Source organism: Mastigoproctus giganteus, chromosome 13 (assembly GCF_048544385.1).
Source record: "Mastigoproctus giganteus isolate SK-2022 chromosome 13, ASM4854438v1, whole genome shotgun sequence".
Taxonomy (NCBI): Eukaryota; Metazoa; Arthropoda; class Arachnida; order Uropygi; family Thelyphonidae; genus Mastigoproctus; species Mastigoproctus giganteus.
In genome coordinates, this window is record NC_143587.1 from 110,247,410 (window position 1) to 110,274,492 (window position 27,083).

Genomic DNA, 27,083 nt, shown 5'->3' on the forward strand with positions numbered 1-27,083 from the left:
AACTTATAAGTGATTCATTTCTTCTTCTTGTTTCAGCCAAACCGTTAATAATATGGATGTAAAATCAGTTTCAGAAGCGAGTGCCCCTGATTCTAATGACCATTCAAGCAAAAGCAACAAATATTTATAAAGATATTAAGGATAAGTACAGCGAACCCTAACCCAAGTTCGTGGCAAGCAATGGGTAGTTTAATAGGTTCAAGCATTGCACTGATTTCCACAACATTAAAGTATGCGGTGAAGTCATCAGTGCCGATTCTGCAGTTGCAGAGATATTTTGTGATGTGTTGAAAAAAATTATTGATGAAGGTGGCTATTCAACATAGCAAATTTTTAACGTTTACTAGACTGCTCTGTATTTGAAAAAAATGCTGGATCAAACATACATTGCCAAAGAGGAAAATACAGTGCCAGGTTTCAAGGCGTCAAAAGATAGGGCCTTGCTCTTGCTTGGGGCCAATGCAGCAGGAGATACAGATTAAAACCACTGCTTGTATACCATTCTGGAAATCCTCATGCATTTAAGAGCATCAATAAAGCCACACTACCCGTGCATTTCCGATCAAACCAGAGAGCATGGATAACAATATCTCTCTTTGAGGATTTGTTTAAATGCTGCTTCATTCCCGAGGCTGAAAAATATTGTAAAGACAACGAGGTTCCTTTCAAGATTTTGCTTCTATTAGATAGTGCTCCTGGACATCCTATGCACCTAGATGATTTCAGTTTGAATGTGTGAGAGTCATATTTCTACCGCCAAACACGACTTCACTCATCCAACCTATGAATCAGGGTGTTGTTTTGAATTTAAAAGCATACTATTTATGCACACCATTTGCTCAGGCATTGTCTGCAGTAGACAGTGAGAAAAATTTTTGCTAAGGGACTTTCGGAAATCTTACAATATTTACCACACCATCTTAAACATTAATAAGGCCTGGGCGGAAATTACTAAACGTTGTTTAAATAGTGCATGGAAGACAATATGTCCATGGCATGTAAAAGGCTTCGAAGGATTTGAAAAAGTCGAATCATTTGAAGAGGTTACAGATAAGATTGTAAAGGTTGCAGAGCTACTTCAGTTGGAGATTGATGCCAAAGACTTGGAGAAGTTAATAGTGGAAGAAGAGAAGGAATTATCTTATGAAGAACTTATTGATTTGCAGGCAGTGATAGTGAAAGAAGAAAATGCTGACGAAGCTCAAGATGAACTAAATGAGGAGCCGAGAAATTGTGAGAAGATGGATCCTGACAGCGAACGATTCTTAAAAGTTAACAGAGGGGGTGAATGATATTCTTGCTTGCTACAAATAAATCTATGATGAAAAGAAAAAAGCTGCCATCCATTAATATGTTCTTTTGTAAGGTTGAGCAGCTGACACATTCTAAATCTCCACATCCCTCAACCTCCGCAGCACCGTACTTATCAGCTGAAGACATCAATTCTGGCAACGATGCTCGAGAGGTAAAACTTACTGATGTTATGCCTGTCTCCTCCCTTTTTTTTGTAATTTTATAATTTTGAAATATTTTTAAATTCCACGCTTTTGTAATTTTTCCTGCACATGAGATAAAAAATTAAATAAATATAATAAATAATTCTATTTACATGTTCGTCAAACATTTCTTTTTTGATTTAATCAGTTGCGAGTGCTGCACAAGCATGGGGGAAAATTCCGACTTATGTAAAACCCGACTTACGTAGCGTTCCATGGAACGCAACCCTTACGGAAGTCGGGAAGTTCCTGTTTACATACTAACTAATTGATATTTCTGTTCACTGATATATATGTATACATACATACATATATATATATATATATATATATATATATATATATATATTTTTTTTTTTTTTTTTTTTTTTGGGTTGTAAAATTTAAAACAGTAAAAAAGATAAGCAGTCAGTAATGAAGAACATGGCATGCACAAATTGCACAAGTGAGATACAGGGTAACAGGTTTATGAAGCTTTAAAAACATGAAAATTTATTTATGTTTTTTATATGATTGAAGATTTCAGGGAAGGGGAAACATATTTCACCATACAAATGTTAAAACTCATAGAATTCCAGCTACCGGTATTATCACAAATGAAATAAGATTGAGTTTTCTACCCATTTATAATAGATTGTGCTAACAGAAAAGCCCAATAAACCGGAAAGTGAAAATTGTTTTTATTGTTTTATGATAGTAACCTCCAGAATGTGATTTAGAAAAATATCACAAAGGCATTCAAAATTGATTCTTATAACCAAACATATGATACCAATGAAATGCTTGAAATTTGATTCCATAAGGCGCTAAGCGCTGATTCTACTAACCAGTGATCATGTTAACCGGTGCCTACTGATTACGATGGACTTAAGATTGTCTCCGACTGGACTACATGGTCCTTCCTCTCAGCTAATAGCAGCATTTGTAAATTTGTCCACGTGTGTTTTGTTTTTGAATCCTTTGATTGAAGTGATTTTTTGTGTTGTGCTTATTTGACATAGATTTATATAAAACTAATACAATTCCATTATAAAAAATGATGTTTTAGAGAAATAAATAGCTTAGTTATATAGTGAAAATTTCAACTTCCACAGTCTTGGATCGAATTACCAAAAAAAACAATGTGTTATTGGGTTCGCATTATGATACTTTTACGATACGATAGTGTCTCTGGAATGGATTAATATTGCAAAGCGGGATCCATTCTACTTTTAACCATTAGCGAAATTAAGTTTAAGCTACCCAACAAAAGTTACGAAGTTCCTGCCAAAATATCAGTAATAAAGGCTATCTAAATATTGCACTGTAACTTTTAAAATTCTTAACTAAATAGAATAATAAACTAACCTATGTGACTATAGGAATTCAAACTACAGTGAAACTTCTAACGGACACCTCTCTTTAACGGACATTTTCAAATTCCCCAACTCTCCTCTATTGGTTTTAACGTGTGTTTAGCTTCTGTCTAGTGGACATTCTCTGTAATGGACGCGGACAGGCAATCTGCACTGTTTCGTTTAGATTAGCACTTAATTTGATCTCCCCATAACGGACAGCGGGTGAGCTCACGGCCCTTTTTCTAGGAACGTTTCTTCCACGTATTGCCTCAATCGTGTGTTTATTTTCTATTTCCGATTCTCTGAATTTTATCAAGGTTTACGTTGTGGTTCTAAACTCTTTTTCAAGAATTTTAAGGCACGTGTAAAACTTCTGATGAATTCGGTGTGTGCAGGGGGGGGGATTTTGTCGGCTTTTCATCTTTTGAGTTTCAGTTTTCAGTTTTGTTCAGTGTCGTGTGAAGTGCACAAGTGCACAATGTCTTCTCGTAAACCTTTAACTTTAAAAGATAAAGTCGAACTCATTAATGTGTATTATCGGCAAAAAAAAAGTATTCGCAATCTCGCCGCAAAATTCAAAATTGGGAAGACGCAGGTAAACGACATCCTAAAGAAAAAAAAATGAACTGCTCAAACAATTTTGGCAACACGGAAATGATCAGGTTCAAAAATCATTCCCGAAAACTGTTGGACTTCAAATTGACAATGTTACGTATGAGTGGTTTTGTCACGCACGTGCTAAAAAAATTCCCATTAATGGGCCTATTATTAGGGAAAAGGCTTTGGAGGTTGCGAAATCTATGGGAATAAATGAGTTCAAAGCTTCTGTGGGATGGCTAGACAAGTTCAAAACTCGGCATAAAATTTCTTGGAAAATCGTAAGTGGTGAAGGTGGATCTGTTGATACTGGGGTTATAACAGAGTGGACCGTCAAATTGGAAGATTTATGTCGTGATTTTGAAGCTAAGGATATTTACAACTGTGACGAAACAGGGTTGTTTTTTAAAGCTCTTCCTGAAAAAAACAATGAGTCTAAAAAACGAAAAGTGCCAGGGCGGAAAATTTTTCTAAGGAACGCTTGACTGTACTATTGTGTACAAATATGCTGGGAGACTTTGAACAACCTCTTATTATAGGAAAACCACAAAATCCTCGTCGTTTCAAGTGCATAAAGTTGAATCTTTTGAATGTTGATCGGAAGTCTAATAAAAAAGCATGGATGACACGAGATATCATGAGCGAATGGATGAGTCACTTTAACCAAAACATGATTCGTCAAAACAGAAAAATTATTCTTTTGATGGATAATGCTGCATCTCACCCATACATTGAATTGTCCAACATTCAAATCGTTTTTCTGCCACCAAACACATCTGCAGAGTGTCAGCCCTTGGATCAAGGGATAATAAAAAAATTTAAAGTTCACTACAGAAAACGTGTTTTAAGACATCTCATTGCAAACATGAACGATGTAACATGTGCGAGTGACCTTGCAAAGAAATTCAGCATCCTAGATGTGATTCAGTGGATTTCCTCTTCAGTAAACGCAATTAGAAAACAAACTGTCGTGAACTGTTTTGTAAAGTCTGGCTTCTCAAACGCAAAAATTAAAGTTGTGAACAGCAATGTGGAGCACCAAGAAGAACAAGAACTTCAACATCTATTGATAATGTACGATACTTCAGCTACAAGTGACCCTGGCTACAAAGATATAGACGCGAACTTCACTACAGAAGATGGTGCTCTAGATATCAACGACATTATCATCGATATTTTTCAAGACGTTCCTCATGAGGATGAAGAAATGGAAGGAGGTCATTCTGTCGAAGAACATATTAACGACGAACCACCGATGAAAATAGAAGAAGCGCTCATACAAATCAATCGTTTAAAAATGTTTAAAAATGTTTTTCGCCGCTGAAGAAGTTACTGAAGGACTTTCGATGGTTTCGTCACTCCAAACAAATGTTGAAAACAAAATTATCAGCCGGAAGAAGGTGCAGAAGAAAATAAGTGATTACTGTATGTATTTTTCTTAAGATAAAGTCATAATATGCATAGCACAATTGTATGTATATTATTTACAAAAATATTGTGCAAAATCTGTATATAATTTAATTTAATTTTACATTAAACGTTTAACGATTTTTCTTTATCTCTTGTGTATGTAATTGTATATTATTTAAAAAATATTGTTCAAAATCTGTATATATTTTAATTTAATTTTACATTAAACGTTTAACGATTTTTCTTTCTGTTTTTTTTTTTTTTTTTTTTTCTCCCTCAGACTTCTTGTTAGCGGACACTTCTCTCTAACGGACACATTCTCGTTCCCCATGACTGTCCGTTAAAAGGAAGTTTCACTGTATATATTAACTGTAATTTAGTATATTAAAATAAAAAAAACCCTCAAATTTATTTCAAAAACTAATCTGCAAGTAAGAGCTTCAGAAATATACCCATATGCTGTAGCCTCAGTTCCAGCCTCTCCATGATCACTAATCTACTGGTTCTTTTATCTGGAGATTTTTAATGGAAGGAGGTCATTCATTGAAATGATCAGACCAAGAGCATTGCTTTCTGTTGCTGCCTTAGTTCTGCTGTATTGCTCAGCTCAGAAGTAAGTGATCACTTTTAGCTATGAATTCCAGACTTTTACTTTTCAACTATTAGATATGAATTTTTGGAACGTTGAGGTTCTGAAATATTTCTCAACATTTTGAAAATTACGGCATAGTGAATGCACTCTTTCTGATATAGGTGGAAGCAAATGTGTTAACAAGGAAGACTGTTTTTACACAGATGGGATACTCTTAAATAGAAGGGATGCAAGAATATTTGCTGATGATTCAAAGCAATGTTATGTGGGTTGGAAAACTGTTAGATTAGGAGGAGGGATATGCAGACTAATAGTTTAACAGTAGCTGCAAACAGGGGCAAAATTAATTCTTTCATTGCATCTATTGGGATATACAGTGGCCTGGAAAGCACAGTGTGAAGGATTACAAGGCCTGGTGTAAGAGCCCTCATGTGACAAACAAATATTTGGGCTGTGTTAAGGATACTAAGTCCTCACTCTACATACTTGCATTGTATATTAATGCTAAGTACATAGTAAATTGATGAATTTGAGGTATTAGTTAAGTCATCAAATGTGGACATTATAAGAATATCAGAAACATGGTTCTGCTCAGATATAGAGTATGCAGAATTTGAATATGGTGAGTACAGTATATACAGAGGACAGACAGGACAGGAGGTGGGGGAGCCATGCTTTTGCTTAAGGTGCATATAGAATCTAAGGCAGTGCCTCCAGTTGGCATGGGTACTAGTTCAGTGTTGAGTTAGTTTTGTGTCACATAAGCATAAGCACTGGGAAACAAAAATGAGAGTATGAACATGCTGTAGGCTAAAATGACTGATGGGTATAAACAGCTACACAGATAAATAGAATGGACTAGTAAATCAAAATGTTTTCTAATGGAGGATTTTGATATCAACTTGAAGTTTGGGGCTGGTTGCTAATACAGTAGCAGAGATTTTCTGGATGTACTGGTTAACTGTTTTATATATCAGCATGGTAAGCAATGAGAAAGAACTATACCCTTGATCTGAATTAACAGTAGTACCTTTTTTGTTCATTAAGAATCTTCAGGTAAAAAAAAACAAAAAAAAAAAAAAACACGCCACTGCTTCAGGCAAAAAACTAGTAAACATAGAATACTGATGTAGGATTTATATAAAGGTATAACTACTGGCAAGTTTAAAGCTATGAGATTTTGCTTTTGCAAAGGTGATTTGCAATGGTTTTATGCAGTTTTTTAATTCTTTTCATTGGACTAACTGATGTTAACAACTGCAAATTATAAAGTTCAAGGAAGTAATTTTAGAAGTTACTAAGCTTTTTATACCAATTAACAGTTATTCTTTAAGGTTTAGGCCTAAATGGATGTCAGAGTGAACTCAGCAGGAGAGTGAATGAGAAGAAAAATGCATGGAATGATTGCAAATTATCTGAGAACACATAGACCTAGAGTATAAAATAGTTTGAATTAAGTTACTAAGGGTGTCTAAGGCTGATTATAAGAAGTTGTCAGCAAGAATATGAAGAAAAGTAGCAAAGAATTCTTTGCTACTTTTACATCAATAGTTATGGATGGCATAACTATTGATGATCCTTTTCATTGTATTGACAAACTGACTAAATATTTTTCATCTACATTTACACCTGAAGAATTTTTTTGATGGAAATACCAGAACTATTCCAAGTTGTAAATGGGAGCCAAATGATTTTGTGATAACTGAGAAGAAAGTAGAAGAGAAATTGAAGCTGGAAGTAACAAGGCACTTAAGGATAGAATCTATTCTATCCAGTTATGTTAAAAGTAAGCAGCAAAAGAGGTAAAAAAAAAACTTTTAGCCATAATTGTGAGAGCATCCTTGGATTCAGGTGAGGTCCCTATAGGTTGTAGATGTTCAAATGTTTCTCCTATTTACAAGGGGAGGAGATAATAAATGTGTGATTTGAGTAATTACAGAACCGTGAACTTGACCTCTGTTCTAAGGAAAATGATGGTGTTGGCAGTTAAAGAAGTAATGTAGGATCATCTTGACAGAAATATAGTTTAATATGGCAGTTGCAGCATGGATTTGTTAGTAGGTATCTGATTGTATATTATAATGCAGTAACAAAGGACTGGATACAAAAATTAATTTTGACACCATATACTTGTATTTCAACACAGCTTTTGACACTTTTCGCATGAAGCAGTGCTGTGCATATCGGAGCAGTGTCGCATTAGGGGCAAGTTACTGCTATGGATGAAGGGTGAGATCATAAATGGACACTGCTCTTCTTGGACTAATACCCAGGGGCTCACATCTGGTGAGTATGGGCTTGGCACACCAAGGGTCCTGAGCTGGATATCATCATTCTTCTCTTTCTTTGGTGATTCCCCCCCCCCCCCCTCTCTCTCTCTCTCTCTCTCTCTCACACACACACACACACACACACACACACACACACTAGTGGTATCCCTCAGGGTGGTTCAATGTCAGGTCCCCTTGCAATTTTCAATATTTATTAATGATATTGACAAAGGTATATCAAGATTAATGTCTTAAAGTTTTCAAAAGATACAAAGATTTTCAGGCTGATTAGTGACAGGAATCAGGGTTTACTGCTGTGATAAGACCTAAAAAAGAAGTTGGAACTGAGGTTTAACGTTGATAAATGCATGCTGTGTGGATAGCAAATAGCATACCAGTTGGATGGTATCACACTTGAGGTGTAAAGAATGTAAAAGACATGAATAATTGCACCCTCTAACAAAATTCTCTAAGCAGTGTAGACAGGTTGCTAGGACAGCTCAAGAGTTTCTGTCAGTAATACTGGGATTTTGCCAGCAGGGACAAGGACATGATTATACCATTGTATATGCAGAGGTTAGGCCACATCTTTGAGTACTGTATGCAATTCTGGAAGCCTTATTTTAGGAAGGATGTGGATCCATTTAGTGAGTGCATAGAAGGGTAACATGATTAGTCAGTTGTACAAAAGGATGCCCTCTCCAAGAAAGATTGGATTCTGTCTTTTTTCAAACTAGATGTGAGGAGACCTGATTGTAACCTGATTGTTTAAGGTTTTAAATAGATTGAATAAACTAAATGTATCCCCATATGAAACATACATATGGGGACATTAATCTAACTTGAATTAGGTCTATGAAAATGCAGCAAAGATGTGTGAAAATTTGCCTTCAGCCAAGAGATTGATTGTTGGAGTAAACCTTCACCTGGTGTTGTGTAGTGGGTTGTTTGAATAAAGAAGGATTGGCCAATTACACAAATGTACAGATGATCAAGGTTTTTTTTTTTTTTTTTGGCTGATGCAGTATAAGCTTACTTTCTTGCATCATTTTTCAGTACTAACACTAAATGATGACTATGAAGCTTTCCAATCTACAATCTAATCCAAAGTTTTGGATTAGATTGCAGAAAGTAGCTTAAAAGATGTTACAATGCCTGAGCATTATTAATCTTTTTATAGTTTGGAATATGCCTCTTTTGGGCTTTGGGTGGTACATTGGTGATTCTTTTATATTTAAAAATATCATAGAATTGATAAAGAATTTTTGTTTCTTAAACTTGTGGTTTGATTTGTTTTTAGGAGTAGAGAGGAGAAGAATTTATGACATAGTTAATGTCCTGGAAAGTGTGGAGCTGTTAACAAAGGTTGCCAAAAATAAGTACCAGTGGTTTGGGAAAGCAGCTTTACCTGGAACACTTTGTAAATTAAAGGTAATAAATTTAGTATTACTGTTAATTTGATAAGTTTTATATTAATAGTCTCCTGATCTATAACTCTCATAGTAAACTCCACTTAGCAATAATAAAGTGGGAATGCATCCCCCCCCATCATAAAATGAAATGTCTTTTTTATTACCTCCATCCCATTGTTAAAATTTATAACTTTATATGAATATTCTCCTTAAGTCCCCACCCAATGGTTAATATCAATTTAATTATATTGTATAGTGCACCATGTTTTTTCATAATGCCAGTACAGTAAACCCCTGCTATTCACGGGGGTTATGTTCCTGAGAAATGTCGCGAATACCGAAAACGTGAATACTGAGTTTTGGCTCCCATAGTAATAAAGGGGTTCCGTTCCAAAGTACGAAATACATAACAAAAACTAGTCAAAAATTTTGTCTATGTATGTATTATATGTACCTTCATAATATGACTATGTACATAGACAGTACATAGTGAAATTCAAGCATATGGCATCGAAATGAAAATAAGAAACAATTTAATATTAAATGTAATATTTATTAGAAATTTCAAACAAATCTTTCAAACCAGCGCCTTTGCTAGCAAAAAAACTTATCCTGCCAGTGCTATCACCAGTTTCGCTAAAGTGTTGATAAAGGAGTTTTGCTTTTTCACGAATGATGAGTGAACTTAACGGAATTTTATTTTGAGTTCGGTCTTCTATCCACAGATTTAAAGCTTTTTCATTTTTTCTAATTTAACATCACGAGTTACAGAGGAAATTTTTGAAACAATTAGCGTGTTTTCACGGACACTACGGCGGATTTTTTCTTCCGATTTTTTAATTGATTGTACCGTTGACTCATTGATTTTATAATGTTTTGCCACTGAGGAGACACTTTCACCATTAGAAATTTTGTTTAATAACTCAATTTTATTCGCTACTGTGATTACCTTCTTTGATATTTTCACATTTCTCTTTTTATTCGTAGCCATATTTTTGTAGGGGTCAGAAAGAACTTGTCCACAATAAAGTCACTTTCTTCCGTTAACACACTCGAAAAAGTCTGTTTTACACTGCAAAACGGTAGATTTATCATTTTTGTAAGCATATCGATTTATAAATTGATAAATTTATTCAATTTATAAGCATATAAATTAAAAGCAAACGACGAAACCTTCCCTGACAAACGCATAACACATACTGAACAAGGATTAGCGAGAAACATCCACGCTCGCGATTTTGTCACCCCTCTCCCCCCACCCACTGAGCACTGTTTTGACCGGGAAAGATAATTTTAGCCACGCCCATGTTTTTTATGGCGGAAAATATTCACGGCACTTTAAAATTCACATTTTTTAAGTTTCATTTTATATTAAATCAGCGATCGCGAATACGCGAAACCGTGAATACAGATACCGCGAATAGCGGGGGTTTACTGTATTTATTTTTTTAAAATTATTTTTAGCTTAGTATGAGGGTTCACAACACACACACACACACACACACACACACACACACACACACACACACACACACACACACACACACACACACGTTTCAAGTTCTGTAATGATAGGTATAGAACTAAAAGCATAAGTGAATATAGGGGTTTGAAGGTTGCTTTCTATGCAGAAAAAATTTGAGTGCTAATTGTTCATATAAAATACAGTGAAGTCCAGCATGTATTTTCCTATGCTGTGGGTAATATTCACGATTCAATGAAACAAGCTCATGTAGCATTAGCAAAAAAAAAAAAAAAAAACCCTCCCATTACCTGTCTGATTTAATAATTTGCCTAATTCCTCCTTAAATTTATTCAAACTACCCATTTCCACAACATCAAATGAAAGTTTGTTCTAACAATCAACTACCCTCTGGTGAAATCAAATTTCTGCACATCTGTCCTGAAACTAGTCTTCCTCAATTTAGATTTATGCCCCTTATGTATGTTGTCTGAGCAGGAATAAGGATGCCATCAACATTTAGCTTACTCAGTCTATTCAAAGTCTTAAATACTTCAGTCAGATCTCCTTGCAAGTGCTGCCGGTTGCAGAACTGAAGTCTTCCTTGGAAAGAAAGAAATCTTTCATGCCCACTAATTTTGTTGTTCTTCTCTGTATCTGCTCCAAAAGTTCCACATTCTTCCTAAAACGAGACTCCCATATCTGCACATTATACTCAGCAGGTGACCTTACTATTGTCTTATATAATACATTAATTACCTTCTTGCCATCCCTGCTACCAAAATTCCATATATATTATCGACAAAATCCCATGAACGGTTCTTGTAGCCCATTTGTACCTGCTCAGAGAACTTCATGTCAGCTTGTGCAATTACTGTAGTCTTTTTCATTCTATATTCCCTGGTAGGTGGATTTGAGATTTGTAGAGTGAGTGGCTATTTGGAAGAAAAGTAACACTGAGAGCGAAAGAGAAAACACAGTTTTTTAGATGTAGAGGAAGCAATATTTGTGTTGTGCTATGAGGAAATACTGAATGTGTGGGCTACTTAGCTTGGCAACCAACCTTAGGGGGAAGGAACCTCATTTGAGGTCTGTAGGGCTAAGAGAGGGAATAGTAAAATGAAGGAAAAATGTGAATAGGGAAAGACTGCTTTATATATATATATATATCAAGTTTATTTTTTATTTATCTTTTATATATATATAAAAAATAAATAAATTTTAAAATATAAAAATAATGCCAGCAGCATGGCAAGACAGAAGAGCGAAAATAGTCAAAATTAAACATAACGATCAAACCAACAGGGAGGGAAGAGAAGGGTAACAAGAGTAAAAATATTGCAGCAGAAACTCTCCAAGATAATTTAGAACATCTAAATGCAAAGATAATAAAATAATAATCAATTAAATTTTTAATGCCAATTAAATAGAAATTTAACGGTGCCCCCTCTGACGGGCACCAGTCCAAATTTATGTGAAATACCACCAACAGAGATATAAACCAACTACAATAAAATAAAACAAAAATAAATCAATAATAGACTGACCATTACGCCCCGCTGTAGCCTAGTGGTCAGGCGCGCGGGTGCATAAGTACACGTGCCTTGAGTGACCGGGGTTCAAGCCCGTGACTACTGAATACGGTGCTGTTTCGTGTATTCTGTCTATCTTGTGAACTCCTCTGACCGTTTGGTCGTCCCAGAGTATAAACAGAAAATTTATTTATTTATTATTTATCTCACCACAGAGGACCACAAAGCCAATTATGGTCAGGGAATCGCTGCATTTCGATTGCTAGACAAATTGTCGCAAAGGCGAGTCAATCGAAAGATCAGTCCAACACCCGATCCCCAGATTGAACTGCCAGTGCAGAAGACTTGAATAGTGGTGGTCCCGATGCAGCGAAAATTAAAAATAGGACAGATACAAGCACTCCAATGCAAAGCCACACCACTGACAAAAAGTAATCTTAACCAGATTATATAGACAAAAATGAACTATGGATGGCAGCACGGGCACAGCGTTAGCAAATCTGCCCACTACTGTCATGTGATATAATTATACATATATTTGAATAATGTTTGAATAGTTGAAAACTGAATCTTTCATAATAAAAATAAAAAGGTAAATAAAACATCAGAGGCAGCAAAAAGCATATATACAGGGTGATTCACTACCAGTGCGACAAACTTGCAGGAGGTGTTAGGGGACACAAAGACGAATCGGAATCACATAGCATTGCAGGGTCTGAAATGCCTTTGTCATGCGGTAGAGGACATTGAACGGGAGGTCGCATGAACAGCGATCCCGCTGGAAGTCAGCATTTGCGAACCGGTTCCCAAGGCAGTAGGATGGACAAGTATTCAAATGTTGAACTGGCCGACATGCACCTCGCGTATGGAGCTGCGGACTGTAATGGGCTCGCCGTTCTGCGCTTGTACCAGGAACGTTTCCCGCACAGGCGTGCTCCTTATCATACGATTTTTGCACATGTGCACAGAAGGTTACGTGAGCCTGGTTGTTTCACAAGAGGTACCATGAATCGAGAGCGAATGACGAGGACACCAGACAATGAGGAGAATGTCCTACGTCTTGCAGAAGGCAATCCGAGTACGAGTACTCGAGCGATAAGTCAACGATTGGGTATTTCCCAATCCACCTTATGGAGGATACTATCAACAAACCAAACGAGTTCATACCATCTGCAACGTGTCCAATCATTGGAGCCTGCGGATTATCCACTCCAGAGGATTTTTGCTACTTGGTTTCTTCAACAGAAATGGTTCGCAAATGCTGACTTCCAGTGGGATCGCTGTTCACGCGACCTCCCGTTCAACGTCCTCTACCGCATAATGAAGGCATTTCGGACCCTGCAATGCTATGTGATTTCGATTCGTCTTTGTGCCCCTACACCTCCTGCAAGTTTGTTGCACTGGTAGGGAATCACCCTGTATATATTTAAAATAGTCTAAATATAATATCTGTTAAAGATGTTAGTAATAGTGGTAGAGCCTAATGCTATATATATATATATATATATAGTATTTTTTTTGTAAAAAAATAGGTGCTGGTACTCATTCTTTGCTATCAGGAAAAATTGGAAATTTAAAGTTAAAAAAAAATTTTTTTTTTTCCTGATATTGTTACTTTAGTAATGTTTTTGGAATAAGAACAACAAATTTAGTATATTAACACAGTTTATTAAGCATAAATTTATTATTCAAGTATAAAAAAAAAAATAAGTAAATAAATTGGTCAACTACTTAGTGCCGGGCACTCAGCATGAAGGGTCCCTAGTCACAAATGGTCATTAGTGTAGTATCTCAAATAGAGAGCTTTATGGTAGATGAAAAAAGTTTCTAGTACCCTGGCTTGGCCTGAAACTGAGAAACTAACGAAAACGTTTTCTATTTGAGTCTTTCCAGTTGTTATGAATGACAAGGGTGGGAGAAGCAACTCCGACTTCTTTCTGGAGAAGCGATTTAAAGTCTTGGGAGAGAAACAACTGGCAGGTGAGGGCCATGCAAGACTCCGAGCAGGTGCCTCCCCACCACCACCACCGCTGTATCAACACTGGCTGTCTGAGTACCTCCTTGCTGGGACAACTCCAGCTTGGAAAATTGTTAAAAAGTACTTCTCATCGCAAAATTTATAAATGACCTTTATAGAATTATTAACTAACTATTTAGCAACCTTTTTGTCACCAAAAGGAGAGTTACTTAGTACAAAGAATCGAAGCGCAATAAAAAATTGGTTTTTTAATTTTAACACAAAAAGTAAATGATACATTTCAATCGGAATAGTTTCCCTTGATAAGCATCGAATAACGCATAACTAATGTGATTTTTAAACTTTTAGCTCCATTAGCAACGGAAATAGATGGGGGGACACAAATTACTCAAATTTTCTTGTCTGGCGCCACCATTTCTAATTTAAAAAATATTTTAAACCTATATTTTAAACCTACTAGTTTGAGCTCTTTCCAATGGTGTATAATAAGCTATAGGTTGTCGACATTTTATGTCTCCTCCCCCACATTTTACCCCAATTTCTCAAACAAATTTTTGTCAACAACGATCGATATGGCGTTATGTTGGCCCACATGATGTACAACCCCATGCAAAATTTAAGTCAATAGGTCGAGTGATTCCATAGATGCAATGCTGTGACGGACAGATGACCGAGTGACGTTATAAGGGTCCGTAGTCTAATGAAGAACCCTAAAAATAATAAGTAAAAATAAATAACAAGTAAAAATACTTTCGTAATAATGTTTTTGTAGAATATTCCAAATTTTTATTAAGTTTTCATCAGACACCCTATGTTGACTTCTTTTCTTTCTCTTTGTGCGTCTCTTGCTGAATGACATTTCCGAAGCAGCCATGAATCGACATATTTTGCTGGATCGAAGCAGGTCAGCAGTAGGCCTGCAATTTTAAGAAACAGTAGTGACGAAACTGTTTTTGTCATCAACGAAGCTCTGGTTGGGCTGGCGATCAGATTCATTGTGAAAATCCTTGTTCATATTCACTCGATGAAATAGGTATCATACTCAGAGCGTACATCAAATGCTTCAATTCTTCCGAAACCATCTTTTCAGTTAGGTATTCCCGAAATCCACGAATTGTATCTCTTTAATTTAACTGTAATTTTCTAATTGAATTTTCATTTGGTGAAAACTTTATTTTCACCAAATGCTAACAATTCATGTTTAGAAGGTTTTAATACCTTTGTTGTCCTTGTTTTCCTTCTCTCATCATTGGTATTGTCACTAGTTCTCAAATTTGATATTTTTCTTTTCTTTTCTTTTGAAACTATCCAAAATGTCAGTGTCATTCGGATATTCAGGTACTGTGACCATGTAAACAGAGATAGGGGTTGGACAGAGATTGGACTCAGGGGAGGTACCCATGGACTGGAGATGTGCAAATGTGACCCCAATTCACAAAGGGGGATCAAAGGCTGACACAAGTAATTATAGACCTGTGAGTTTAACTTCTGTTCCCGGAAAATTAATGGAGGCACTGGTTAAAGAAGCACTGCAGGATCATCTAGACAAGACTTCAGTTATAGCTAGGACACAGCATGGTTTTGTTAAGGGGAAGTGTCTTGCCTGACCAATTTGATTGGATACTATGATGCAGTCACAGAAGAACTGGATGCAGGGAATAACTTTGATATTATATACTTGGATCTTAGAAAGGCTTTTGATACTGTTGCACATGGAAGACTGCTGCACAAATTGGAGCAGGTGGCATTGGAGGCAAATTGCTGCTATGGATAAAGGGGTGGTTGAGGGGGAGAAGACAGAGAGTGGTAATCAATGGACACTGCTCATCATGGACTAATGTTATTAGTGGAGTCCCTCAGGGTTCAGTATTGGGTCCTTTATTGTTTTCTGTATTTATAAATGATATTGATGATGGTATATCAGGCTTAATGTCCAAGTTTGCAGACGATACGAAGGTTGGCAGGGTTGTCAAGGACACTACTGACACTATGCTGCTGCAACAGGATTTGGAAAGGTTGAGCAGATGGGCTTCGAGGTGGCAAATGAAGTTTAACATTGACAAATGTAAAGTACTACATATGGGAAACAGCAACCCCAGAGCAACGTATCAACTCTGTGGTACTACACTGACAGTGGTAGAGAATGAAAGGGACCTGGGGGTGGTTGTGCAGGCAGATATGAAGTTCTCTGAGCAGTGCAGACGGGCTGCAAGAGTAGCTCATGGTGTATTGTCAATGATATATAGGAATTTTTCTAGCAGGGATAAGGAGGTGATTATTCCATTGTATAAGGCAATGGTGAGGCCACACCTAGAGTACTGTATACAGGCCTGGAGGCCTCATTTCAAGAAGGATGTAGAGCTGCTGGAACGAGTACAGAGAAGGGCAACAAGATTGGTGAATGGGACAAAGGGATGCTCTTACGAAGAAAGGCTTAAGTTTTGCGAATTACAGTGTCTGGAAACTAGGCACCAGCGAGGTGATCTGATAGAGGTGTACAAAGCCTTGAATGGTTTGAGCATGCTCAATGCTGATGGGATTCTTCCTCTTGCTCAGAATAATCACCTGAGAGGGCATAAATTCAAATTGAGGAAAGACAGATGTAGGATAGATGTGCGGAAATTTGCCTTTAGCCAGCGGATGGTTGGTTGGTGGAACAGACTTCCATCCCTTGTCGTGGAAGTTGATAGCCTAAATAAGTTTAAGGCTCAGCTGGACAGGTATTTCGAACGAACAGAGGGGTGAAGTGGAAGTGGTTATTTTTATTTATTTATGTTATTTTTTTATTTATTTTTTATTTTTTTTTGGCTGATGCTACATAAGCTTGCTTTCTTGCATCAAATGCCTCTACTAATGCTAATGCTAATAGGAAAAATTTACGGAAAAATGTGGATAATGCACTTCCGCGAAACAACAGATTATTATTTGTTGGGGTAAAAGAAAATAACTCCCTCCTAATTCTCGAATGGGGCGCTTACAGTTGATTCACAGAGGTGTCCAACCTATGGCCCGCCTGGAAAGTGAACTAAAACAGCATTTTAAATTTTGTTAATTATCAAAAAAATTCTCATTCAATGTTTTGTTCAGTAAATGTAATTGTGTAATGTACTTAATAAAATTTTCAAATATTTTCAATTTTACTTTGACAAGCAACAAGATGTGGAAAATGTAACACACTAGAGAAATCTAACTTTTAATTTTTTTTTGAATATGGCTCCTGTACGGGAAGGTGGACCATACCCCTTGATCTGTTCACTGTTGACCAGCTCGACTTCACCGTATATGGAGGCGCCTCCGTAGCCAGGTGGGAAGGAGCAGCAGTGCGTAGCACATGCTTCTTGATTAGACCGGGGTTTGAGCCCGTCACCACCAAATACGGAGGATGCGGAAAGGTCAGGGAATGACCACCGCATATTCCCGGAGCAATATGGCCTTAGTTGCTAATGCTCCTAAAAACCAAATAACAAACAACATCACCGTATATGGGACAGGCGGTCGGATAGGTTTTACCAGGTACCACTAAGTTGTAGAATGCTAATCTCTTTGCCTCTCTTAATTAACGCAGCAGCACTAATTGCCCGAAGGCCAGAAATGCGAACAGTTTGTACCGAGTTAATTCTCTCCTAATCCATTCGCTATATGAAAATTTTCTTCGCTCAATGGAAAGAATTTTAAATGTATCTTCCAAGGAGAATTCAAAATAATTCACTATAAAAGGACTTTGTTAAACAGAGGTCCGACTGAGTAATTTAGAATTATAAAAATGGTTATACAGTTTTTTATAGAAAATATCTTAACAATAGGCAGTGAAAAATGCAAATGTAGTTAAATAATAATTTTAAACTTATTTGTATAGTAGGTAACCACATGAAAAAAATTTACGGAATATCACTAATTTCGAAGTGCACTGCATCCAAATGTCACTGTTAATAAAGGTGCCAGCACGCTGTACCGTTGCGTACCGTCCCAAAAAAAGCACTGTGTAGTAGTAGTAGTGGCATGTGATGCAAGAAAGCAAATGTATGAGCTTATGCAGCATCAGCCAAAAAATAAAAAAATAAAATAAAATCACACCATTCCCTCCAAATGCCTGTCCAGTTCCTCCTTAAATTTATTCAACCTATCAACTTCCACAAGGACAGATGGAAGTTTGTTCCAGCAATTAACCACCCGCTGGCTAAAGGAAAATTTCCGCACATCTATTCTACATCTGTCTTTTCTTAATTTGAATTTATGCCCCCATAGATTCGTAATCTGAACAAGTGGAAGGATCCCATCAGAATTCAGCGTGCTCAACCCATTCAAGACCTTATATACCTCAATCAGATCACCGCGCAGGTGCCTAGTCTCCAGCCACTGCAATTTGCAGAACTTAAGCCTCTCTTGGTAAGAGGATCCCTTCATTCCCCTCACCAATCTTGTTGCCCTTCTCTGTACATGCTCAAGTAAATCTACATCCTTCCTAAAATGAGGCCTCCAGACCTGTATGCAGTACTCAAGCCGTGGCCTGACCATTGCCTTATACAGAGGGATAATCACCTCCTTTTCCCTGCTAGCAAAATTCCTATATATCATTGACAAAACCCCATGACCTGCCCTGGCAGCCTGTCTGCATTGCTCAGAAAACTTCATATCTGCCTGCACAATTACTCCCAGGTCTTTTTCATTTTCTACCACCTTAAGTGTAGTACCACACAGTTGGTACGTTTCTCTGGGGTTACTTCTACCATTATGTAGTACTTTGCATTTGTCAAGGTTAAACTTCAGTTGCCACTTCTTAGCCCATCTGCCCAAATTATCTAGATCCTGTTGCAGTAGCACACTGCCATTACTGTCATTAACAACCCTGCCAACCTTTGTATCATCTGCAAACTTCGACATTAAGCCTGATATACCTTCATCAATATCATTGATAAATATACAAAACAACAGTGGACCTGACACCGAACCCTGTGGGACTCCACTAATAACATTAGTCCAAGAAGAGCAGCACCCATTGATTACCACCCTCTGTCTTCTCGCACTTAACCATCCTTTTATCCATTGTAGCAACTTACCCTTAATACCATTCTGCTCCAATTTGTACAATAGTCTTCCATGCGCAACAGTGTCAAAAGCTTTCCTGAAATCCAAATATATGATATCAAAATTATTTTTCGCATCCAGTTCCTTTGTAACCACATCATAATATCCTATCAAATTTGTCAGACAAGACTTTCCTTTAACAAACCCATGCTGTGTCTGAATTATTGCTGCAGTCTTGTCTAGATGATCCTGCAATGCATCTTTAACCAGTGACTCCATTATTTTACCCGGAACAGAAGTTAAACTAACTGGTCTGTAATTACTCGTGTCACCCTTCGATCCCCCTTTGTGAATTGGGGATACATTTGCACATCTCCAGTCCGTGGGAACCTCCCCTGAGTCCAAGGATGCTCTCATAATTATGGCTAAGGGTTTGCTTAGTTGCTTTGCCGTCTCCTTTAATATAACTGGATAGATCCCATCCACCCGGGGTGCTTTTCTTACGTTTAACTTCAACAATTTCTCTTCCACTTTGCTCTCGCTTATTACAAAATCATTAAGTATCTTGCTACAATTTGATAACCTTCTTCCATTTTCAAACTGTAATAATTCCTCACGTGTGAATGTAGATGCAAAATACTCATTCAGTTTGTTTGCTATCTGAGCAGGATCATCAACAGTTGAACCATCGATGTCAAGTGGACCGATCAGATTCATCCCCTTCCTTTTAGAGTTTATATAAGTAAAGAAATCCTTGCTGTTTTTCTTAGCATCTTTTGCCAAGGATTTCTCGTAATCTGCCTTTGCCTGCCGAACCTCCTTTGTGACCTGATTACAGATTAACTTATATCTGCCATATGCTTCTGAGTCGCTTGATAATTTATATGCATCCCATGCATTTTTCTTCTCTGTTACGAGTCTCATTAGTTCATTTGACAACCATTTAGGCCTAAACCTTGAACAATATTTCTTAATAGGTATGAACCTTTTAGTAGCTTCCACGATTAATTCCTTGAATGCTTCCCACTTAGAATTTACTGTTGGTAACATTGTCAGTTGATCCCACTGTACAGAATTTAAAAACTGTCGGAGACCACTGTACTCGCCTTTACGGAAGCAAAAACCCTTTCCTTTACCCCTGATAGTAGTTAAATCTTTAAGTAAATCCCACGTCAGTACACTGTGATCACTGCCACCTAGTGGTTCTTTTATCTGCAAATTCCTAATACATGAATGATCACTGCTGATAACAGATCAAGAGTACAGTCAGTCCTCGTATAACACGTGTTTACACTACACGAATTCGATCATACATGATTTATGAATAGGGGAACGATATCTTATATAACACGAACCGAATTCGCTTATGCACGATTCGCCTTTGTGTTTACAAGAAATGGCAGTCGAACGCAGAATCACCCCAACCGAACGCAACACGATAGGAATGAAGAGAAGATTCAGAAAATGTATTTGTTTTTTATATCAATGAAGGGGAAACACATTTCACCATAATAACGTAAAAATCCACACAATTCCAGCTATCGGTTTATCGCAAATGCAATTAGATCGATTTTACTACCAGTTTATAACAGATTCCACTAGCAGAAACGCAACTGGAAATTGTTTTTATTGTTTTATGGTAGTAACCCCCAGAAATGTGCTTTAGTAAAATGTGAGGTGTTAATAGTGTATCTCTGCCTTTACAGTGTTGTGTATTCAGTTGCTACACGCGCACAGCTTTGTTTATGTGTATCAAGGGTGCCTCCTCTTTTTGTAATTGTTCTTTATTCCCTAAAAATGAGTAAAATACTTAAAAGGTGTGAAAAGGAAGCGTCCTGGTGAAGACACTGCAGATTCACAGAGAAAAAGAAAAGCAATATCGATAAACAGAGGCGGACTGGATCAAAAATTCTTACCCGGGAAAATTTGTAGTGGCCTCATATTATGGTTTATGGCCAAAATCCAACCGGCCTCCGGCCCACCGGGGTTTCCCTGGTAAGGCTTATGGCCAGTTCGCCTCTGTCGATAGAGAAAAAGTATGAAATTTTGAAACGCTTTGAGCGAAATGAAAGACCATGTGATATTGCACATGCTACAGACCTAAATGAGGCAACTCCGAGAATTACAAAGAATGCGGAGAAAATAAAAACAACTTTCATAGCAGGAACAACTCAAAGTGTAATTAAAATCCATTAGATTAAAACACACAGATTTGGAAGAGATGGAATGGCTGTCATCTGTTTGGATAGAAAATCAAACAAAAAACAAGTTTGCTTACGATAGAAGAAAAAGCATTAGCAATATTTTATTACGTAATAGTCGTAATAAAATACGTAAGTATTTTTTTACGATTATTTATTGTGTTTGTAATGTTTTTGGTTACAAATGTGTGTTCAATCTTGTGTTTTTGGCACCTAACCCTATTTTTCCCATAGGGCCTGTTGTTTATATTGCACGATTTTGCATTACACGAGTGTTTCTAGGAACACAACTATCGTGCTATACGAGGACTGACTTATTACTTTCTCTGGTTGCCTCTCGAACATGCTGCTGCAGAAAACAATCATCCAATAAATCCACAAAAGTCTGACTAGTGTGTGAGTGCCCAACCCACAAGTTCCAGTCAATATCTGGGAAGTTAAAATCCCCCATTATAAGACATTCCGATTTACTAGCCCACTCTATTTCTCTGTACAATTGTTCATTGTACTCATTCAAGTCATTAGGCCCATAACACACTCCTACTCTTATTTTTGCTTTCGCAGTGCTTATGTCACACCAAACTGACTCAACAGTGCACTGTTCATCTATATCAACTGGATGCACTTCTTTTGATTTTATGTTTTTCTTTATTAACAGCATAACACCTCCTCCCTTCCTATCCTGTCTATCCTTTCTGTACACATTGTACTCCCCAAATTCCAGTTCGGCATTCCTTATATCTGTGTGACACCACGTCTCTGATATCCCAACAATATCCGCCTTTGATGTCTTGACCAACACTTCAAATTCATCAAATTTATTTACTATACTTCTAGCATTGGTATACATGCAAGTATACATGCACCTATTCTTATTCTTAATTACTCTAACACATCCCATATACCCACCTCTTTCACGATGACTTCCATCCGTCCCTGAAACCCCCAACACCCCTCGCTCCAGGTCGCTACTTATTCTAATAGAAGTTGTGCAAGAATCACCTTCACCTCTGCCTACGGCTACTGTTAAACTATTAGTCCTTGTATCCCTCCAAGCTATCAGTTTTCCGACCCACCTAACACTGCCTCGATAGCATCAGCAAATATTCTTGCACCCTTTCTATTTAAGTGTATCCCATCCCTGTAGAAGCAGTCTCTCCTGTTAACAAGTACGGTCCAGGCTGAAAAAAATTCTATCCCTTGAGCCTTGCACAATCTTTCCAGGGCCGAATTGATCGACAAGGCTCTCATCATATACTCCCTCCTATCGTGTCTGGGCAGAATTGCAGACACTTTCAAATTCAACCCTATTTCACGGCTTTTTTTCAACAGTGATCTGTACTTGTTAAGTAATTCTGCCGGTCTCCTACTCTTAATATCATTAGTGCCAACGTGTACAACTATATCACCTTTTGTGCCCCTAAAAGATGATATCTGCTCTACAACGTCATCAACCTTTGCCCCTGTCAGACATACCCTGGTCCTGTTCCACCTATCCTTTTTACAAAGGATGTTCCCCGTTTCCCTGACAATAGAGTCCCCAACAACTACTAGTTCCTTTGGGACCAGCGCAATCTGCTTTGGAGGTTGCCGCTGTGTTGCGTGATGACCAAGTGCAAGCTCTGGCATTGATGTGGGCAGCTGAGAGCCTGATGGGCCACTCAATTTAGATCTTTCAAGGGCATCCACCCTGTCCTTCAAACTCTCATATAGGCCCATAACAACGCTGAGTTGTCGGCTGATTTCCTTACACCGTGCGCACACACAAAGACATCCCCCATGGCAATATGTTCCGTTCCAGATAGTTCGGCAAACATTTCACAAGTTGCACATTTTTTTAGGCTGTGATGCGTTGGAGAATCGCCCCCCTCAGTTTTCCCACGAGTCACAGCACTCCTGCCACTTTGTGCCCATTGCTTTGCTGCTCTAGTTTGGGGCATGATATTTTAAATTAATAAGATCAATAAATTAAATTAAATTAAATGTCAATACTACGCTATCTAATAGAAACAGTGAAGCGTATTACTGTTTCTATAATTATACGTTAGAGCTACCTAGCTACCTCAATTAAAAATTTGAATTCCCTATCACTATAAACAAAAAACAATGCCTGCAAGATTCGAACGGACTAATGGTTTTATAAAGTATTACGTATATCCACAAAAACTGTTTATATAAATTAAAATAAAAATAACCACCGTAATTAGAACTATAAGACTACGTATTAAGTACAATATAAAATAACAATTATGTAAATAAAAAGCAAACACTTATCGTTTTTTTCAGAGCCTGTAACTCGCAGCTGTATTTTCTAAAGGGAGTCAGCGCCCCAAACCGGTGCACCGTTGCGTACCGTCCCAAAAAAAGCACTGTGTATATATATATATATATAATAATAATATATATGGTTGTAGTTGAATGAACCTCGAAGGTGAGGTATAAGTAGGTCGGTATAATGTAGACCCATTATAGCCTGTGATCCGCCATAACCCATCAAAACATGAAGACCTATGCACGGGCCAAAGGAAACTGGAAAAAAATAATAATAAAAAAAAAAAGAAAAAAAAGTAAAGTGCAGCCATTATCAACCCACTGCAGGATGGAAGCCTCCTCAACAATTCATGCTGAGGGAAATGGACCATAATCTGCCACGCTGGTTCAATGCGGGTTGGCAGATCGACCGTATTCAGCAGTCAGGCACTTGAACCCAGGTCTACTCAAAGACCGTGTGCTACTGCACTCCCTCTCCTGACCACTTGGCTATGGAGGCCCGTAAAAAATAACATATAATATATAATTATATTTATGAAAAAATAATATATGCGCATGCAACATATAAAAATTATATAATATATATATATGAAAAAATAATATATATACGCATGCAACATATAAAAATTATTAACATGTTAATTATAGGTATGTAGATACGTTGAAAGGGACTTTATCGAGGGCTAACCCTTTCAAAGAATCAACCATAATTAACGAGCTATCCGTTTCTGTTATCATCATCCAGTCCAACAATAATAGTTTTGAATGGCACTTATGCGATCAAGTTTTGAATGGCACTTACGCCATTTAAATTTGGTGGTTACATTTCGTGGTCTTATCATGATGACATCCTTGCAATTGGCTGGGCATGTGTGTATATATATATGTATATAGTAGGTTCTACCCATGGAGTATGTTATATATAGCTTACACTCATTGAAAAAGTCGTACCTATATTTACTCCATGGGCAGGAAAAATATTCTTTTCATACTCTACTTTTACTTCGAGAACCATCTATCAGTTTACATAACAAAACTACAGAGGGCACCACATACTAATGAATTAATTGAAATAAATAGTAGCATTTTAGAAATTTTAATGATGTTAACTATAAACACCAGTAGGCGCTTGACACTGCTATTGCCGCATATATATCACATATGCGCTTTTATTCGGTCTTTCTAACTGTCTGACTACACGTGGTAAGTCGTATCCTTTTAGACCTTTTAGATATCTTAGACACTGCTTATGCTTGCTAATTTTTCGTACCTAATCAAAAACCAGGATCCCTTACTATAAGGGATGGGCAGTTGCACTCCCAGTTTAATCTTAAGTAACCTTATCTTTGCTTTTTCCTATGCTGACCTTGCTTTCTGCTGTAAAAAAACTACTTTTCATACCTCATGTTTTGTTTTTTTAGGAGAATTAGCAACTAAGGCCATATTGCTCCGGGATATGCGGTAGTCATTCCCTGATCTTTCCGCATCCTCCGTATTTGGTGGTGATGGGCTCGAACCCCGGTCTAATCAAGAAGTGTGTGCTACGCACTACTGCTCCTTCCCAGCTTGCTATGGAGGCCTCATACCTCATGAACTGTTAGAGTAATTCGAGGGGGATTGAGGTACTATAGCTATACTCTACTCTACCACCGTTCACCTTCTGTTAGCGCTTGCTATCTTTTTGATTTAATAATTAAAATGCTAAACTCTTATCACATATATAAGTATAACAGTGGATGGATCTCATTCTTAGTAATACTAACTATTAATTTTGTAAATTAGCTATCTGTCGGGCTAAATGTCATCACGCCAGTCTACTGCAAAATTTATCATACTTTATTATACATTGATAACCTTAACATCCTAATAAAGTTGAAATTTTCGGGCATGCACACTTGGGTGTCTACTTTTTGGAACTCCCATTCTCGTATACCACACTTATGTATACTTTTTTACTATCATTTGGATTTGTTGGACTGGATGATGATAACAGAAACGGATAGCTCGTTAATTATGGTTGATACATTGAAAGGGTTAGCCCTCGATAAAGTCCCTTTCAACGTATCTACATACCTATAATTAACATGTTAATAATTTTTATATGTTGTATGTGTATATATTATTTTTTTTCCAGTTTACGTTGGCACGTGCATAGGTCTTCATGTTTTGATGGGTTATGGCGTATCACAGGCTACAATGGGTCTACACTATACCGATGTACTTATACCTCACCTTCGAGGTACATTCAACTACTACCATATATATATTATTATATATTTACAGACAGATTTAATGTTTAAACCATTAAGACCATACAGATGGCATTAATCGGTTCTGATATAATCTATTATTTATATCTAACATTAAATACACTACTGCATTTTCGTATCAATATATATATATATATATATATATAGGAGTTATTTTTTTTAAAGTAAGCTCTTTAAAATCCATGACTCTTGGAAATTGAGAAATACCCAAATTTTCCAGAGTTTAGGGAGCTACACCCAGTAATTGAGTAGTTTTGGAGAAGCACCTATTATTCACACCAACAAATGAATTTCTTTACATCTGTAAATGTTTTTGGTTAAAAGATAGGTTATAATGTAAATAATGGTCCAGTTTAAATGTGAACAAATGACAATAAATATAGTCACAGCATGGCATGTGTTGTTAAAATATCAATGTATGTGCTTCAGAGGAAAAACACTTTACAATGGAGAATAAGAAAAACTATTCTTCTTAAGTAATAATTGTTTTAAATGTGGCAATCTTTATTGGTTTACATGACATTTTGCTTTTAATAATGTACCATGGAGAAATTCAACTGGTTTTGCATATGTAATAGCAAAGATTGCTAAGTTTTGTTTTTGTCACCATTGTAACTATAGCAGAGAGGAAAAGAAGTGGTCGAGGTCACTCATTAGGCGTTCTCTTTCATGGCGTTTGTATGGAGTGGTAAGCCAGTGAGTGACCTTCAGCTGTATACTATTTTTATTTATTTGTTTATATATTTTTTTATTTTACAGTGGTGAGTAAGATCATGGAGTTTGATTAAGGATACAATACGATGGTATTCGTAAAGGATCACAGTGTGGGTTTTTGTTACTTAATTAAGTTATTGGTCTTACCTGACCAATCTAGATAATTATTATGACAAAATCATAAAACAGTTTGGTGCAAGGAGCAACTTTGGCATTATTTACCTTGACTTCAGTAAAGCATTTTATACAGTTCCCCATGAATGACTATTATAGTTTAATGGCACAAAAGGTGATATTGTTGTACACGTTGGCACTAATGATATTAAGAGTAGGAGACCGGCAGAATTACTTAGCAAGTACAGGTCACTGTTGAAAAAAAGCCATGAATTAGGGTTGAATTTGAAAGTGTCTGCAATTCTGCCCAGACACGATAGGAGGGAGTATATGATGAGAGCCTTGTCGATCATTTCGACCCTGGAGGGATTTTGCAAGGCTCAAGGGGTAGAATTTTTTTCA

General features: G+C 37.0%; 1 protein-coding gene across 1 annotated transcript in view; it reads left to right on the top strand.

Annotated features, from left to right (window-relative positions):
• LOC150076358 (transcription factor E2F8-like) overlaps positions 1-27,083 on the top strand; it is a 229,884-nt gene that overhangs the window by 108,884 nt on the left and 93,917 nt on the right. The window contains exon 4 of the mRNA XM_090387330.1: positions 9,003-9,133. Coding sequence (XP_090243456.1) covers positions 9,003-9,133 — 131 coding nt within the window. The remainder of the gene's footprint in view (positions 1-9,002; positions 9,134-27,083) is intronic.